The sequence below is a fragment of the Gossypium arboreum genome, chromosome 11, assembly GCF_025698485.1.
Source record: "Gossypium arboreum isolate Shixiya-1 chromosome 11, ASM2569848v2, whole genome shotgun sequence".
NCBI classification, from domain to species: Eukaryota; Viridiplantae; Streptophyta; class Magnoliopsida; order Malvales; family Malvaceae; genus Gossypium; species Gossypium arboreum.
The window spans coordinates 29398411-29415820 of record NC_069080.1 but is presented as its reverse complement, the minus strand read 5'-3'; the positions used below and the strand labels follow the sequence as shown (position 1 = coordinate 29415820).

General features: G+C 36.5%; 1 protein-coding gene across 2 annotated transcripts; it reads right to left on the bottom strand.

The window, feature by feature from the left end:
• Positions 1-10183: 10183 nt before the first annotated feature.
• LOC108483361 (BEL1-like homeodomain protein 4) lies at positions 10184-16312 on the bottom strand. 2 transcript variants are annotated; one of them, XM_053021522.1, is made up of 6 exons: positions 16166-16312; positions 15804-16055; positions 14040-15504; positions 12719-13104; positions 11964-12024; positions 10184-11067 (listed from the first exon to the last, which is right to left on the bottom strand). In XM_053021522.1, the coding sequence occupies exons 3-6, from the start codon at positions 15423-15425 to the stop codon at positions 10489-10491; spliced, it is 2412 nt and encodes an 803-aa protein (XP_052877482.1). In that variant the 5' UTR covers positions 15426-15504; positions 15804-16055; positions 16166-16312; the 3' UTR covers positions 10184-10488. The 2 variants fall into 2 exon arrangements, with proteins under 2 accessions (XP_052877482.1, XP_017642203.2); XM_017786714.2 differs by having other exon boundaries at positions 15804-16281.
• Positions 16313-17410: the final 1098 nt, after the last annotated feature.

Here is a 17410-nt window from a genome sequence, read left to right as displayed (position 1 = left end):
AATATAAGCTAAATCGAGCTACCGGGATTTCAAAAACATAAAAATCATTAAAAACGGAGCTTGAAATCACTTACTATGAAGCTTTAAAATTGAAGAAACCCTAGCTATGGAGGAGAGAAAAATTCGGCTGCAACTAATTGAGAAGATGACCATTTTTGTGTTATTTTTCCCATTTTATTTCATTTAATATACAAATGACCAAAATGCCCTTACTACTAAACTTTTCAAAAATTCCATCCATGTCCAATTTTTGTCCATAAACTTAGAAATTGGTCAAATTGCTATTTAAGACCTCCTAATTAATATTCCAAATCAATTTTATACTAAAAACTTCTAGAACACAAGTTTTGCAAATTATTCGATTTAGTCCCTAATCTCAACTTAAGCGCTTAATGCATAGAATTTCATCACGAAATTTTCACTCAATCATGAAATCATATCATAAACCTCAAAATAATTATAAAACAATTATTTCTATCTCAGATTTGTGGTCACGAAACTACTATTCCGATTAGGCCCTAATTCGGGTTGTCACAAGTGTCCCATCAGATCCATGTTGAACATAACCCGGGGGTTGTTGCATAAACACCTCATCAGTAAGATCGACATTTAAAAAAGCATTATTCACATCAACTTGACGGAGTTGCCACCCCTTGAAAACTACAACAGACAAGATGACCCGAATAATAGCCGGCTTTATAACCGGACTAAAAGTTTCCTTAAAGTCATACCCAGGTACTTGAGAACATCCTTTTGCAACTAACCGAGCCTTGCAACAAATGATCGTGCCATCAAGATTCTTCTTGACTTTAAAAAGCCACTTACATCTAATTGCCTTGCGATTGGGTGGTAATGGAACAAGATCCTAAGTAGAATTATTAATGAGAGCATCAATGTAACACCCCGTACCCAAGTCTGTTACCGAAATCGGCCACAAGGTGCACACAGACTTAACTATTTTCACAGTCCATTTAGAAATTTCCAGACTAGCTGGTCACTGCGTCACTGTCGCCTTAAAAATCATATCTTGAGTTTCAAAGCTCAAAAATTTGTTTCGTAATTTTTCCCTGAAACTAGACTCATATGTACATCTACAGAGTTTTTTTATAGAATTTTTGGTCGAGCCAATTAGTACAGTTTATTAGTTAAAGTCTCCCCTATCCCAGGGTTTGACTACACTGACCTTCGTGCGTTACGAATTGAATATCTCCTTTTACAGGGCTTTAATACTGATGCCATTTGTTTCTATAGAAACTAGACTCAGAGAGGAATCTATACATATATGGCATGACTCCTAATTATCTCTGGTTAATTTACAATGAATTTCCAAAGTCGGAACAGGGGATCCAGAAACCGTTCTGGCCCTGTTTCACGAGAACTTTAATATCTCTTAACATATAACTCATATGACTGTTTCGTTTCTTCCACATGAAAGTAGATTCATCAAAGTTCATTTACATAATTTATTCACTATTTAATACCATTCCTACTATTTTTAGTGATTTTTCTCATCCACATTACTGCTGCTGTCAGCATCTGCCTTTAAGGTAGGCTTTACCTATTTCATGATTTCCATGATTCAATTGGCCCCTTTTGCATACATAGCACAAAGTGTGATCATGATTAACCATCCCAATGGCTAATCGTTTCAAAACAATTCCATACCTCATAATGATCAACAAACAAACGATTATGGTACTAGGCTAAAACGATATAAGCCATTTTCGCATGGCCATCCAAGTTTACACAAAACCGAAAGGTACATGACCTTTAACAAAAGGGTAGTCCTATACATGCCATTTCAAAGTTCAACCAAAATTGTACCAAAATGGGGGATTTGATAGTGTAGATGACTTCGACTTCGATGATCCCGAATCCGATAGCTAACGAGCAAAATCTATAAAAAGAGAAACAGAGAAGACGAGTAAGCAATTTATGCTTAGTAAGTTTGAGCAAGAGATTCCAGCACAACAAAAGCATAGCATTCATAAAGCTAACGGATAATTTCATATGCACAAATTCTCAATATCATACTCATTTCACATTCCAACCCCTATGTTCATACATAAGGGATCATCTTAGCCAAATACCGGAAACCCATTACTCGACTGAGCGAATATTATTCGAAGGGAATCAACTAATTCAAGCACATACGAACATACCTCAATGCTGGAATTTTTCAAGCGTATTAACTGAAAATTTTATAGCAAGATCGCTCATTCTCGAATCATGTACCTTCGGAATTTAATCGAATATAATGACTCGCTCAAATGCCTTCGGGACGAAACCCGGTTATAGTGACTCACACGAATGCCTTCGGGACTTAACCCGGTTATAGTGACTCGCACGAATGCCTTCGGGCTTAGCCCGGATTTATTAACTCGCACGAATGCCTTCGGATCCTAGTCCGGATATAGTCACTTAGTACAAAGCCTTCGGGACTTAGCCCGACATCATTCAATAACCGAGCACAATTATAAATAAATTATGACACATTCAGTATTTCATTTTCATTAGCAAAACTCAAACACAAGGCACTATTCACACTTGAAATTTCGCTCAATAGCCACACACAAAGAGCATGATTTTAATTTGCTTTAAACATGATCTAATCAATTCGAATTTAAGCTCTATTACTCAAGTACTTACCTTGGATGTTGTCGAGCGATTTCGACGGCTACTCGACTACTTTTTCCTTCCCTTTATCGGATTTAGCTCGCCTTTGCTCTTGAGCTTAATTTGACAAATAAATTGATTTAATCATTTGAGCATCGAAGAGGAATTCAAGGTACTTAGCCAATATATATACTCATTAGGCATCAAAGTCGCATATGTACGAATCATGAATCGAACTCAACACATTAGTTAATATTCCTCTTAGCGAATTTTCTAAGCCAAGAATAGGCATCAATATGCTTGCCTCTAACCGAATGTACGCACACCAATTTCCCCTCATGTGGCGAATATGCATGTCCATGTTGAGGCCAATTATACACTTATTACCACACAAAAACAGCATACATTTTACTAACTAATGCATTCCATATTGTAACTCAATACACATCTATCATTTCCTTCATAACCAAACATCATCATAAGTAAGTATATACCTTGAGATAGTATATATATGTCATACCAATACATCATGCTCAAACATATATACATATATATATGCTACAAATAGAATCTCAAGTTGATTGTAACTAAACATGAACATGATTTGAAACACAAATCTTACTTTCCATGCAATGAGCATAAATCACACTTATGGATGTACCATGGCGAATACATCACGACACCATAATTTTGGTCATGATTACACAAAGAACTTAGTATCTCATTCAAAAATGCTTAAAGAAAATCTAAGAGTCCTCAATCCACCATCACATGTATCATCATCAAGCTTCATATTTAACATGCAATGGCATTAACTCAAAATCCACCTTGGCCAAATACCATCCCCATGATATAACAAAGATTTGAACCATGGGCTAATAAGAACATCAAGTTAGCAACCAAAAACATGCATGAATCTCATGGCACAACATCAAACATACCTTAATCTTGATGCAAGTATAGCCAAACCCTTCCTAATCCTCTTCCAAACCAAGCATGAAGCAAAACTCTTTCCTTATCCTTAGTATTTTCGGCCAAAAGAGAGTGAAATGGATGAACAAAATTTTTTTGTTTTCTTTCCTACCTACACGGCAATGGGGAGGGAGAGAAGCCTTCACACACACATTTTTTTTTATTCCATACTCCTTATTTTATTCATTCCAACATAACCCACTTACCAAACATGTTTCATGACATGATTTTGCCCATAATTCCTTGTCATGGCCGCCACTAGCTATTGGGGGAATTTGACATGCAAGTCCATTGTTTTGCATGCATGCTTTAATTAGTCATCACACATTTCCCCATCATACTTTCAAAGTTTACTACTAGGTCCTTTCTAGTGAAATTCACATTTATAGCTCTAAATCAAAACATCAAAAATGTCACACATGAGTTAACACACATTATAGGAAATAAAATAAATATTAAATTATTTTTATGCCTCGGTTTTGTGGTCCCGAAACCACATTCCGACTAGGGTCGTTTTAAGGCTGTCACAATCAAATTCTGCTTGAGCTGTGGCACGCTATTCTGTGGTAGAAAAGGCTTCTTTAATGGTATTAGGCTCAATAATCTTAACAGTCAACGTCTTTGGCTTAAAAATGCCAGCCTTAGATCGAGTAACCATTAAATGAGTATTTGTCGGAGGCAAAGAAAAGTTCTAAACTGGAGGAATAGTTTGATTAGTAGAAGTAGGCATGACAGAGCCAGGAGTGTCAGCATCAGTACTGGGTAAAGAAGAAGAACTCTGAGAGTCACGATCAGAACCCACCTCGACTTGAGGAAAAACAGACACAGTGGGAGAAGGACAGCAAACATGAGAGCAAGATGATGACGAAAGAGCGGATGAGTGCTCCATGGGTCTAGACAAAACAGTCTTAACAAGTGGAACAAACGTTGTCATAAAACCGGAAGTCGACACAGAACCCAACGTAGTAGATGAAAGAGACAAAAATCGATGTTCATCAAACACAACATGACGAGAAATTACAATCTTACCATCTGCCAAAAAACGTTGGTATCCTTTGTGTTGAGAACTATATCTCAAGAACGTACAAGGTTGAGACCGAAAATCCAACTTGTGACGTTGAAATGGTCGCAAATAAGGGAAACAGCAACACCCAAATATGCACAAATGATCATACGTAGGATCTTGTCCATAAAGAGCTCTATATGGAGTTTATCCATTCAGAACCACAGTGGGAAGACGATTAATGAGATGAATAGCACAACTAGATGCATAGGCCCAAAAATCTACAGAAAGATTTGCTTGTGCCAATAGCGTGAGTCTCATTTCAACAATATGTCTATGTTTGCGTTCAGCCACACCGTTCTGTTCGAAGGTATGTGGACACGAGAGCCGATGAACTATCCCTTGGTTTGCTAGAACCGAAAAAGGCTCGATACTCACTGCTCCAATCACTCTGAAATTGTTTGATAGTTTTCCCAAACTGCGTTTGAACTAACTTCTGAAATTGAACAAAGTAATCCACAACCTGAGACTCTGGCCAATAAGATAAATCCAAGTAAAGCGAGTGCACATGTCAATAAAAGATACATAATATCAATTGTTAACATAAGCAACTTGAGCAGGTCCCTAGAGATCAGAAACAACCAAAGTAAACGGATCAGTGTATTTAGTGGTCGAATCGGTAAAGGGCAATTTATGTGATTTCCTTTTTTGACATGCAGAGCATGCAGTGTCCATACAAAATTTATTTGAAGAAATGCTACATTTATTCAAAACAGATTTGACAACAGAATCAGATGGATGTCCATCGACGACCTACCGAAGACGATGCTCAAGCATCCGACGACGATCCCTCATGGTCACGGTCGTAACGATAGAAACACCATTGAGAAAGATACCCAAACCATCCGCAGATTTGGCATTGAACTCGGGATCAGAACCCACGCCCACGACCTCTAGATGGGGGACGAACACCACGAACAGAACCCCCTATGATCGGTAAAGGAACAGTCTCCAAGAGATTAGCATGAAGAGGTATCTCTGAAGCCACACGCACCTGACGATTCTCAAACTCAAGAAGCACTTCAACAAGTTGTTGAAATCGCAAAGGTTCCGATGAGAACGAGGCGAGCGTAATGACAGAATCAAAATCAGAGGGTAAGCCCACATGCAGAGTTTGGACCTTCTCTTCTTCGGAGATGCACGAACCAGAGACAGTTATCAAAGCACTCATATTCTGGATTTTGGCCACAAACTTTGATTGAAAGACTGCCTTTCTTGAGAGAAAGCAAATCATGTCGAAGACGAGCAAGCTTCACCCCAGTGAAAGGGGCAAAAAGACGGGTTGCGGTAGTCCATACATCACAAGCAGATTGAGCCTCTGTAAAAAAAGACAAAATAGAATGATTAATTGTGGAAAGAAGCCATGAGGTTAATAACCGATCTTGTTGCACAAAGGTTGAAGAATCAGAATTCGGAATGAGCGAGCCGTCTAGAGACTGCACAAACCACAGTGGACTAGCCAAAGTGCCATCGAGAAAACCGATCAGTTCATAGCCCTCGACAATCATCCTAACATGTTGCTGCCAGTGAACAAATGTGTCTTCATCGAGCTTGATCGTCTCATGTCGCGAAAAAGACTGGACTAGTCGAGTACCAGTAAATGCTGAAGAACCAGGATTAATGGCGGTCGAATCAGTAGAAGCGGTGGTGGTCATTGAGGTAGGTCCCAGAACATTCCTAAGTTAATGATACCATGTAAGCTACAACGGTAGAATAGAAACATAATAGAAGAATGTATTTTGTATTTAGACTTTTCGACCTGTGAAATACATTGAGGAGTCTTGAATTTATAGAACAATGATTAAGTAACAAACTAACAGCTCATAACTAACTCAAAAAACTGACAAACAACCAGGCTTAGCTAAGGTATACTTGTAGTCTTAACAAGCTGGAACTGGAGAAAGTTATTGAAGCTTAAACTTAAAGTTATTGAAGTTTAGACTTACTGCTGCTCAGATTTGCTCATTTAAATGCGTGGACAGAACTACATGTAAAGTTGGGGAAATATGGAATAAGATAAGAGATAGATGAGAAGAAGTTGAATGGAGTAGGATTTTATGGTTCCCCTTTCATATTCCTAAATACTCTTTGATGAGTTGGCTAGAAATCCAAAGCAAATAGCTAACTGAGGGTCGGGTTCAAAGGTGGAGCTTGAACACTGATGGTAGTTGCAATTTGTGTTTTGAGAACTTGGAAACTAGGGACCAATTATTTTTGGAGTGTCCTTACTCAAGGAAAATATGGGTATAGCATACTTTAGCATTTTGGGATTCAAAGATGTGCAGGTAGTTGGCATCAAGAGCTATCATGGTCTATAGCAAAGCTAAAAGTGAAGGCTCTCATTTCTGTCTTATTGAAGCCAATATGGAATGCTTTTTATCTACTCAATCTGATGTAACAAATTATTGCTTCTTTGAGTAATAATATCAAATTTATCCAAAAATCTGTACTTATCTATTACTACTAACTCTAAACCTCACATTCTCAACTAGCAAATGTTATAGTAGCAAATAATTTGTTGCTTAAGTTTTTAAAATCATGTTCAAACCATGTACAAATCGTGTTCGGCATAGTTGGCAAATACGGAAATGAATTTTAAGTACTTCCATGTCTTTATATGCGTGAGTTTTTTAGTTTCATCATATGTATTGTAGGTTTTAGTTTAGTTTGTCGGCTTTAATCTATATTATACTAGTTTTTAGTCTATTTATATTGTAATAATTTGATTTTACTTTGTGACTACACGGATAATTCATTTAATTTGATACTTATTATTATTCCTACATGAATTTATATCGCATTTTTGTAACACTTGAAAAAGAAACACACACTACGAACTCCTCTGTAATTATATATAGTATTAGTAGGTTAGCACCCCATATGGGTTGAAGCCTGGAAGATTAAGGGGCTTACCCAGAATTGTGACCCTATCCTACCCCTCGGTACATAGCTGAGGCCTAAATCTTAAACCAATTTAATAAATTCTACAACATGGAGCCAAGCCCAAACCCAAAAGTGGGGTCCATGGTCTGTAAGTCGTCTGTTTGGTGGTTTAATCCTTCTTGGATTTGCATCCAATGGGGTTGCTTTTCTGTACAGCCATTTTGTACGTGGGTTCGACCCCCAAAGTTGTTTTGTCTGAAGTTAAAAGCACTCATATCATACAAGCCTCTGGTCTGTTACTTTTGCATTGAATCTGTAATTTATATTACCCCAAACAAGACAAGGAAGCCATTCTGGAGGTACTTGGTGACTCGTTGAATTGTGTAGTGGAAAGTTTTTGTGCCTATCCAGAACCCAAATGAAGTGATATAATACTGATCATTGAAACAATCCTCAGAAAATAAAAAAAAAAAAGAATGGGTCAGGTCAGGGCTCTGGATTCAGGACCACCCGCCCTCTCCATCTGCTAAGAAAGCAACTTTTATCAGACATTTAATGTAAGGTTAAAAAAAAGAAAATAGGACAAAACAAAATGAAAAGCAACCTCATTTGAGAATCAGCATAGATTCTAATGGTATTTCTCTTTCAGTCAATTGCAGGGTCGATTTTAAACCCTTTCTTTTTCATGTTCTAAGATTATATATATTACCCATCTGTTTTCATGGGTTCAGATTCAGTTGAATGCTCTTACATCAACCAAACAACACACAGTTAATGCTTACTGTTTCCCAGCTGCATGGTTAAAATTTTCACAAGTTGCTTCCACCACATTAAATAAACCAAACTCCTTACTGGATCATGTTAAAATTTTGGTTCTTAACATTTCTCTCTCTCAAATGTCAGGAAAAAAAATGGAAATACAGCTGAAGGCGACAGTGCTTGGTATACTCAATCTGTAGTTGGCAGTGAAAACGTTTTGAAACCGATAGGGTTTTGTATTTGCAGCTTTTTAGATAATGATTTAGCAGGTGTGATATCATATCAAAAGAAACCCATTTCCACTCTCCCACAAAAAGACTAGACAAATTGTTAGATTGAATTTTCACCCATGAAATTATACATATCTTTGATAAAAATAGCAAGTGATGGTTGCATTGCAACAGAACAACCTGGTCTATAAATAAAACCATATGTAGGGTGTAGAGATGTTGGTTTTTTTATATTGTTTTTCTCAAAGGAAAAGCAACATATTAGGTAAAGAGTACTTGTTGCTTTGCAAATCATTTGTTTTGTATTTTAAGGAACCAACCTTTGAATTATCAGGTAAACAAATGCAGCAACAACAAGAACAACAAAACCTTTAGCTGAGCAAAAGAAGACAAAAAAGAAAAGAAAAAAAGAATGGATTGGTTTTGGGGGGCTATGTTTAACAATGACTTTTACCAGCCACTTCTTGGCGGGCAATTACCTTTTAGGTAACAATGGCTACTTTCATGTTTTATGCTCTTTCTTTTCTCTTTGTCAACAAACCCTAATGCTTTTTACTCCCATTTGCTACTCATTTGTTTTTTCCATTTAATAATTCATCCACTTGTTTACGATTTTTCGGTTACGGATATAATCAAAATAGTGACTACCAAAACTGAAAAAAAAAAAAAACAAAAAAAAGACGACCGGGATAGAGTCGTAGAGATTAAATAGTAAGTTGTAGCATGCTCATTCACATAACATTTCGTTATATTTAATTTCTTAATATTTGGTCTTCTAATTTTATGAACAGTCTATTTGAAAATGATTATTAAACATTATAAATAAATAATTAATGAATTAGCAAATTTAGTAATCCAACAATTTATATGCTACAATAAGTTGATATGTTTGGACATAATTTATAGTTTTCGTGAAATATGAAGTCGAAAGTCCAACAAATTAAATTTGAGAAGGAAAATTATGTTAATTTCTTTTTTTTTTTACTTATTAGACATCATATCCATAAGCAATTAATGGCAGCCCTGCAAAAAGTTATTATTAAATATGTAGAATGCATGAAAGAATTTATTTACTTGTAATTTTGTCGTGTTTTTCCATTCAAAGCTAAAATCCCTTCATCAACATATATCAACCATTTATAGAAAAACTTGTTTAAATATCAAATCATTAATAAACCCCATGTTGATACCTAATTAAGGTGACCCAAATTGACGTGCCTTTCACTGTCTGCACTCTACTAATTAATACAAAAATAATTTAAAATATTAGAAATACCATACTTTTTAATTCCCCATATAGAGGAACATATAAGGTTAATTCTTTTCATATCTTTTGTTAATTTGGTACTTATACATTTTAGAGTTAAATTTGGCCTAAACTTTTAAAAAATAGTTGAATTTAATCATTAACTTCTTAAAAGAGTTGAATTATTATTATTTTAACAAAAATACTAATTAAAATGTTTAAATTTTTAAACATGACATGATATTTAAAATATATATATAGTACAATATTAATATGAATTATAGATGAACTGTCATATCAAAATCATTATAAAATTTAATATTTTAATTAACATTTTCGTTTAAATATAACTATCCTGCTTTTGAAAGATTAACTATCAAATTTAATTAAAACAACAATAACAACATCTAAAACTTTCCTTTTTTTTCTCCTCTAAAAAAAAGTGAATATTTCATGTTATTCTAGAAAATATAAAGGTACAAGGACCTTAAGTACATGATGATAGAGAAGTAAAACCATTCTACTATACAATTATAGTAATAAAGCCAAATACAACTAGCTAACTTAATGCTAAGGTTTTGATCATTGTGCAACACCTTCTTTTTTCTTAATAGAATTGAAGAAAATAGGGTGAAAAAAAAAAAACAAAAAATCAAAATGGGATTATTGTTTTCTATTTTAAGAGGATACTATGAAATGTATGTTTGGAATTGAATTAATTAACAGCCCCCGAAGTCTCTAACTGAGAAAGAAGAGGTATTCTCAGGCATGTTTCCAGCATGGCGTAGCCCTAGAGTGAGTGAGACATCACCCGCCGTGGTGGTCCCCAACCTTATGAGACTCGAGCCAATGTCCGTGTTCCCACCGGCTGTGGTCCCGTAATCCGCTGCTGCAACGGTGGTGCCAGCTATCCTTTGGTGGTGGATATCCGAGTCATGGGGGATGGTGGTGGTGAAAGGCTGGGAAATGGGTGGTGCCACCTCAGTGGCGGTGGGGTTTGCTTGGTTTTCCGAGAAGCATTGGGGAGTATTGATTGCAATGAGTGAAGGGTCGTTTTCAGTGGCATTGATTTGGGATCCTTTGCCTGCTGGGGTGGTTGTTGTTGTAGTTGGCGCTGCTGTTGTCGAAGGCGTCGATGTTTGTGCATTGTTGTTGTTGTTTGGGTTCCTTTCTCTCTCTGTATGATTATTGTTGTTATTATTATTATGGTCTCCCTCTTCTTTTGTTTCTTGTTGGTACATCTCTTCCACCATGGGTTTCCACAACCGAACCCTGGCATTTATGAACCAATTTGAAACCTGCAAATACAAATATCATTACACCACATCAAAAGATCTAATCAGTTCATTAATTTCCCTTAAATTCTTACATTAAGACTTTACTATTCTAGTTTACGGTCCGCGAGATTAGGACAACACATATGGGGGAAGCTGCATTTAAGAGTTCTGAGTCACTGTCTTTTTTCTTACTCAGTTATAAATTATGAAAGACATAGTACTAGAATTAGGTGTTTGTCTTTTCTTATCTAGCATACTTTGCAGCCACACGTTTACCCATTTTGGCTTTCATGCATGCAAATTAAGAAAGAAATAAAAAGCAACCTAATTAATTAACCCATTAATTAAACTTAAACAACACTCTTAACAGATACCAAAAAGCGAATACTAATGGTGGAGTAAAAAAATGTTTACTACTGTTACTTTGAAGTAGAGAAAAATGTTTATCGTGTGGTTGGAGGCTGAAGGATGTCATCCTGAGTGTATTTGATATGAGAGAGAGAGAACAGAGAGAGAGAGAGAGAGAGAGAGAGAGAGAGAGAGAGAGAGAGAGAGAGAGAATTAAAGCTGCAAACTTTGATGTCTCATTTCTTGGTGTACTTTGTCCCTGCCCTTGAATATAATCTGCTAAGTTTCAGTATTTGTGTCTTTTATTCAGAAATCAGAATCTATGTCCTGGGCTAAAGAATCTTAAAATAAAGAGAAATTATCTCTCTCAAAATAGTGATTGAAAATATAATCCAAATCCATGCAAGTTCTTCTGAGCTTACTGATGGTTCTTTCCTAAGGGGTTTCCTTTCCCTCTTCTTCTTATCGGTCCCAACAATCATATCTAAGCTGTAAATATCTACGATACATATAACTTGAACTGAATTCATTGTTTTTTTTTTAGAGTGAAAGAAAGGACTAAGACATACCTGATTTCTCGATAAACCAGTCTGTCGAGCCAACAGATGCTTATCTGCATCGCTTGGGTACCTGAGATAGAGACCAGAAAATGAAATCAGAGTCATTGCCCAAAACCGTGTAAAGAGCCTCCCATGTTTATCTACCCCCTAACCTAGGGTGGGATTGAGCCTTTCTTTATTTCCCTGCACGGGCGTGAGAATCTAAAGAAGAAATATCATATCATCAGCAGCAGCAGCTGCAGCAGTTTTGCAGAAGTAACGAAGGGGACAACTTGTTTCAACTCTCTCACCATTTTCGTGCATATATCACTATTTCATTTTTAGCCAAAAACAAAAGAAAAAGAATATCTTTTGTTTGTTTGGGTTTATGCCCATGAGAGAGAGAGAGAGAGAGAGAGAGAGAGAGAGAGAGAGAGAGAGAGAGAGTGTCTTTCGTTAAATTATGATGCTTTATTAAAAGTTGTTTTTTAGCAACTAATTTCTGCGTCTGGGTCTGTGATTGACAAAATTAAAGTAGAGAGGGAAATAAAGGTCTTTTAACATCTTTTTGGCTGACAAGACAACATCTAAGGACACTGCATTGCTCTTTTTTCCACGCACTAATCAGAAAGCATGACAATGGGTAAAGAAGAGTTGGATTTTGTGTGAGCTAATAATAAAGTGCCATTATGTCATATACTTAATTAAGAAGAAGAAGAAGAAGAAGAAGATTCTACTAGTGTTAGAGTAGGGTTAGATTAAGAGGTAAAGGCAAGGCAACGTACGGATGGAGAAAATGTTCGAAAAGCCAGGCTCTCAAAATGTTGACTGAACGTTCAGGCAGGCCCCTTTGGGGTCTCCAAGCTTCCTGCTCCATCATACCCATTTGGTTGAACGCTCTTTGCTGTCTTAAGCTTTGCTCTAACATCCTCAGCCTCGGCGTCTCTCCTTTCGTTATGCCTGAGCTCCCTGCTCCATCTTTCTCCCCCAGCATCTCACAGCTGTGTTTCAGTTGTGCTGATATCGCGTCTTTCAAACACCTGAAATGCCTTGACATCGCCTTCTGAGCAAGGGCGGTATATGGGACTGCTGCCCCAAACCCCATCACCAGATCGAATGAGTTCACTACCATTTGCATTTGTTCACAGTAATGGTTGTATCTCCTCTCCACCTGCCAAAACCATAAATTACACCATATGCTCAGTGTCGTTGTTAGTCATTGTTTACGATAAAAACATTAAAAGTAGATCATCTGATTTTATTGACACAACCATGTTATATAATAATAATAAAAATAATAAAGCATTTGACAAGACTTATTTGCTGTTAAGGAAACCCCCCTTCCCGCCCCAAATAACAAGTGCCTTAATCAAAGCTTGGTACAGTCAAATAATTTTAATGGCAAGTGTGAACTGGGAACTAAGGATACCCTTTTGTGTGTTTGTTTTCCCTTCTTTTCCTATACTCAATTGACTGGCCGGGGAGCGCAAACAAGAACAAAAATTACAGTATGGAAAAAGAGTGGAAAATGAAAGCATAACGCCTTTCCCAGAGTCAACCAGGTTATTATATATATATATATGGTTTTCCCTGAAATATTGCTATGATGGGTATGGATCTCTCGGGTAGCAGTGGCTTCAATGATTTTGATACGTAATATGGTGGGCTGATGGTCACCTTCCAAATCAGAAGGGACGTCGCTTCACGATTGAGTGCATACCCTTAATAGTAATCTCTCATGTCTTCCACCAAACCAGGTTGAGTACTTAAACACACCCACCAATCCAATGAGTATGACACGAAATTATGAAAATATTAAAAAAAGAAAGACAAAGTGAGAAGGATAATCAAACTCTACCAACTAGATCCTGTATAACCCTATTGCACCAGCCGGCTTTGCTCTATCTGGTTTTTTTTTTTTTTGTTTAAAATATTCTTATTCGTTACTGTGCTGTGGTGCTGATGTTTGATTTGAAAATTAATGGAGGTATTCAAATAAATGATCGGAGGACAATTAAAAAAAAAAAAGATTGGGTCTTAGTCAGTTGAAGAAGAGAGTGGAACTATGAAAGAGAAAATAGGGGAATAGAGAAAGAGATTACATGCCTCATCAAGCATGGATAACAGTTTGACCTTCCTTCTTTGGTGTTCAATTCTATCAGCCGCTGATAAAGGAGGGAGATCCTTTGTTGATGAAGAAGAACCACCACCACCTGCACATCCGCTACTAACAGGATCAGAACTAGGGTTTGTGTTGTTTCTACCGAACTTATTCTTCTTGAACTGGCCTCTTCCAACACTGCAGAATTCTTCCAACAATTCTTGAGCTGCTTTAACGTACTTTGAATTTCTTAATACATTGACCATTCCTAATGAGGATCCGAACCCAACATGATGAACCTGTTGGTTTTGTCCCACTCCGCCTTGCAGATGCATTGTCTGATGATGACTGCCCAAATTCCTGTACTGATGAAACTGAGCAGCCGAACCCCCTCCTTGATTATAGTACAGTAAACCCCCGTCTCCCATCCTTAATTCTTCAGCTTTAGCAGCCTCCAAGTGTTGCAAAGAAGATGATAAAGATAGTGAAAGACCTTGGCCTTCCACAACACTTCCAATTTCATTTAGGCTGCTGAGTTGGGAATCAGTGTTGTTGCCTCCTTCATGAGCACTACCAGGAACCCAAGTAAATTGAGGTGGAGATAGAACAGTACTTGTTCCGAAACCCCCTCCAGGACCTGATACGTTAAACCCTTGAAGAGAAGTAGATGGATTTGGAAGCAACATGTGAAGAGTATTAGAAGAAGTTGCTGGAGGAGGTGGAGGAGGAGATGGTGATCGTTGCTGCGGATTCATCAAGAAAAGATGCATGGCAGCTGCTGAGTCGGCATTAATGCTTGGTAGCTGCTGCTGCTGCTGATGCTGTTGAGCTAAACTGTCACGGGTAATGTGACTCTTTGATTCACCTAACTGTCCCAAACCCCCAACAACACCTTGCCTGTTGCTATACCACTCGTTGGTATTACCTGGGGCTGGCCGGTGTGCTCGATAATTCGGCTGTACATGCTGGTCTAGTAACTCGGTCGAGGCAGTGGCGGCAGCAGCGGCAGCAGCCGCACCCGAAGGGAAATTGAACATTTCGGATAACATACCTGCGGTTTCATAAACAGGGAGAGAAGTTGATTCTTCCTCTTCTATCCCTACTAATGGTGGAGGTGGCGGCTCAAAGCCTTCAACTCTTAGTTTATCTCTCCGGATCTGCTGTTCTAAGTGCTGTTGCTGCTGCTGTTGGTGTTCTTGGTGGCTTACGGCTGATCTCTCGAATCCATTCGAGAAGCTGAAGATGCCAGCTGCTTGATGGTAATCTTGGGACATAGAATTAGTAGAATTGTTGCTCTTGTGTTGAATTGGGATTTGATGGTGAATTTTTTTGGAGGGTTGAGATTCTTGAGAAAGAATTGATGCGACGAGTGGTGGCGTTGCTATTCCCATATCAGCATCTTCTTCTTCATCATCATATCCTTTTTCTTTATTTACCTCTCTCCCTCTATCAAATTCCTTCACCTTCTTGCTGTTTCAATTATGAATCGGTAACCCACATAGAGAAACAAATAACACCCATCATAAAAAAACAAATCACTCTTATCAGGGGAAAAAAAAAAAAGAACAAAGAAAAAGGAAAGATAGGAACAGAGAGGATCAAATTCTCTCAGTTAAGTGAAGGAAAAAAAGAAAAAAAACTGGTGTAAGGGATGAAACAAGTCTATGTTGATTATGTTTTGGATGTTTTTGTAACCCTTTTGATCATTTTCAGCTATATATGAGAGAGAGAGAGAGAGAGAGAGTGTGTGTGTGTATATATAGGCAGACCTTGTTAGAGTTGCAGCAGCATATGAAAGGATATAAAGCTCTTATAGCTAGACATATCCCTTCCGTGTGTTATTATTGAAAGATTCTTCAATTCCCTCCCTCCTTTCTTTTCATTTCCTTTCATTTCCTTTCTCACTGTGTATGTGTGTAGTCCTCCGTCTGTCGTCTCTTTCTTTCTCTTTCTCTCCTTTTCCTTCCTTGCAGTAGTGACTAGATATTATTTTTCACCTCTTGAATATTCCCCTGGTGAAACTATATGAATATAAGGGGAGAAAAGAAAAGAAGTAAGAAAGGAATGAAAATGGAGGCTGATCTGAGAAAAACAGATAATTCACTTTCACAACAAAACATATAGAAATAACCTTAGCCTCCTCAAAGACACAGAGGTGAGAGAAAATAAGAAACAAAAGGGTGGTCGCTATTCTTTTCTCCTTCACCACTTTTCACGCTGCCAATATTTTTTATACTAATTATTATTATTATTTCCTTTTTTTTTTCTTTAAATTCACAATTAGGTTTAATGAATCATAATCAAGGACTTGAGTTTTAGTTTATTAGATATATTTTCAATTTACAAAAATAACCTTAACTACAAATTTTAGATTGCGGGTATAAATTTACTATTCAACCCGGAGAAAAATAAAATGTAAAAAACCGAATAATTTGGGTAGATGTAGAAATTAAAAATGAATAAGGTTGAAAAAAAAGTCTGACTATTACTATAATTTTAATTGACACGCAAGCTGTGGAATAAAAGAAAGATAAGGTCAGTACAAAGTCATCTCAATCATCTAAACTACCACCATCCTGTATATGTTAAAATGACTAAACTGCCCCAGTTGATTATTTTATATTCATCAACAGCAATAGTTGGTAAGGGTAAAAATATCATTTCGGGAAGCCATATTTTTTTTATTATCCAACTTTCTTTTGTATGAAAATAATAATAATAATAATAATAATAATAATAATAATATCTGATATTATAAATAAAACAATATAATCAAATGTTTAGCGGTTAATTGAAACAAATTTATAGGTGGAAGGCGTATTGTTTAGTGAATGAAATTATTTTTATGGCATTAAAGATGTTTAATAAAAATAAGATAGAAGGGCACGTGCCGAAGGCTGGCGATGAAGACAAGTTAGGTTTTATATAGGGGTTGTAAGGTCTGAAAACCACACTTAACTGCTTTCTGGTTTGGCAATGTCAAGATGGACATGTTTCATTAATCTTTTTCTTATGTCTTTTATTTTTCTACTTACGTTTACATTTTTATTTAAAAATCATCAGCTCCATTAAATTTGTAATATGCATTCGCTTTCCTTTTCCTCATATTTAAGATTAACTGTTAATATAAAATCTTTATATTTCTAATCAAATGTATGTTTGGATAGAGATTAATATTAGAAAGGAAATACAACTGCTATTGATTAATTACCAAATTCAGATTTATTCTTATATTTTATTTTAAAACTATATATTATATTCTTAACGATGAATATATATATATTTATTTATTTATTTCATTTTTATAAATATTTTACTATATTCTTAAACAATACTTGTCAACCCTTAATCTTAGTTGTAATGTATATATCAAATT

Coding starts and splice junctions, on each gene's coding strand:
- LOC108483361 (XM_053021522.1), bottom strand. CDS start 15,425: ATGGGAATAGCAACGCCACCACTCGTCGCATCAATTCTTTCTCAAGAA. Junction 12,025..12,718: donor TTCGAACATTTTCTCCATCC/GTACGTTGCCTT, acceptor TCTCTATCTCAG/GTACCCAAGCGATGCAGATA. Junction 11,068..11,963: donor CTGGTTTATCGAGAAATCAG/GTATGTCTTAGT, acceptor TTGTATTTGCAG/GTTTCAAATTGGTTCATAAA.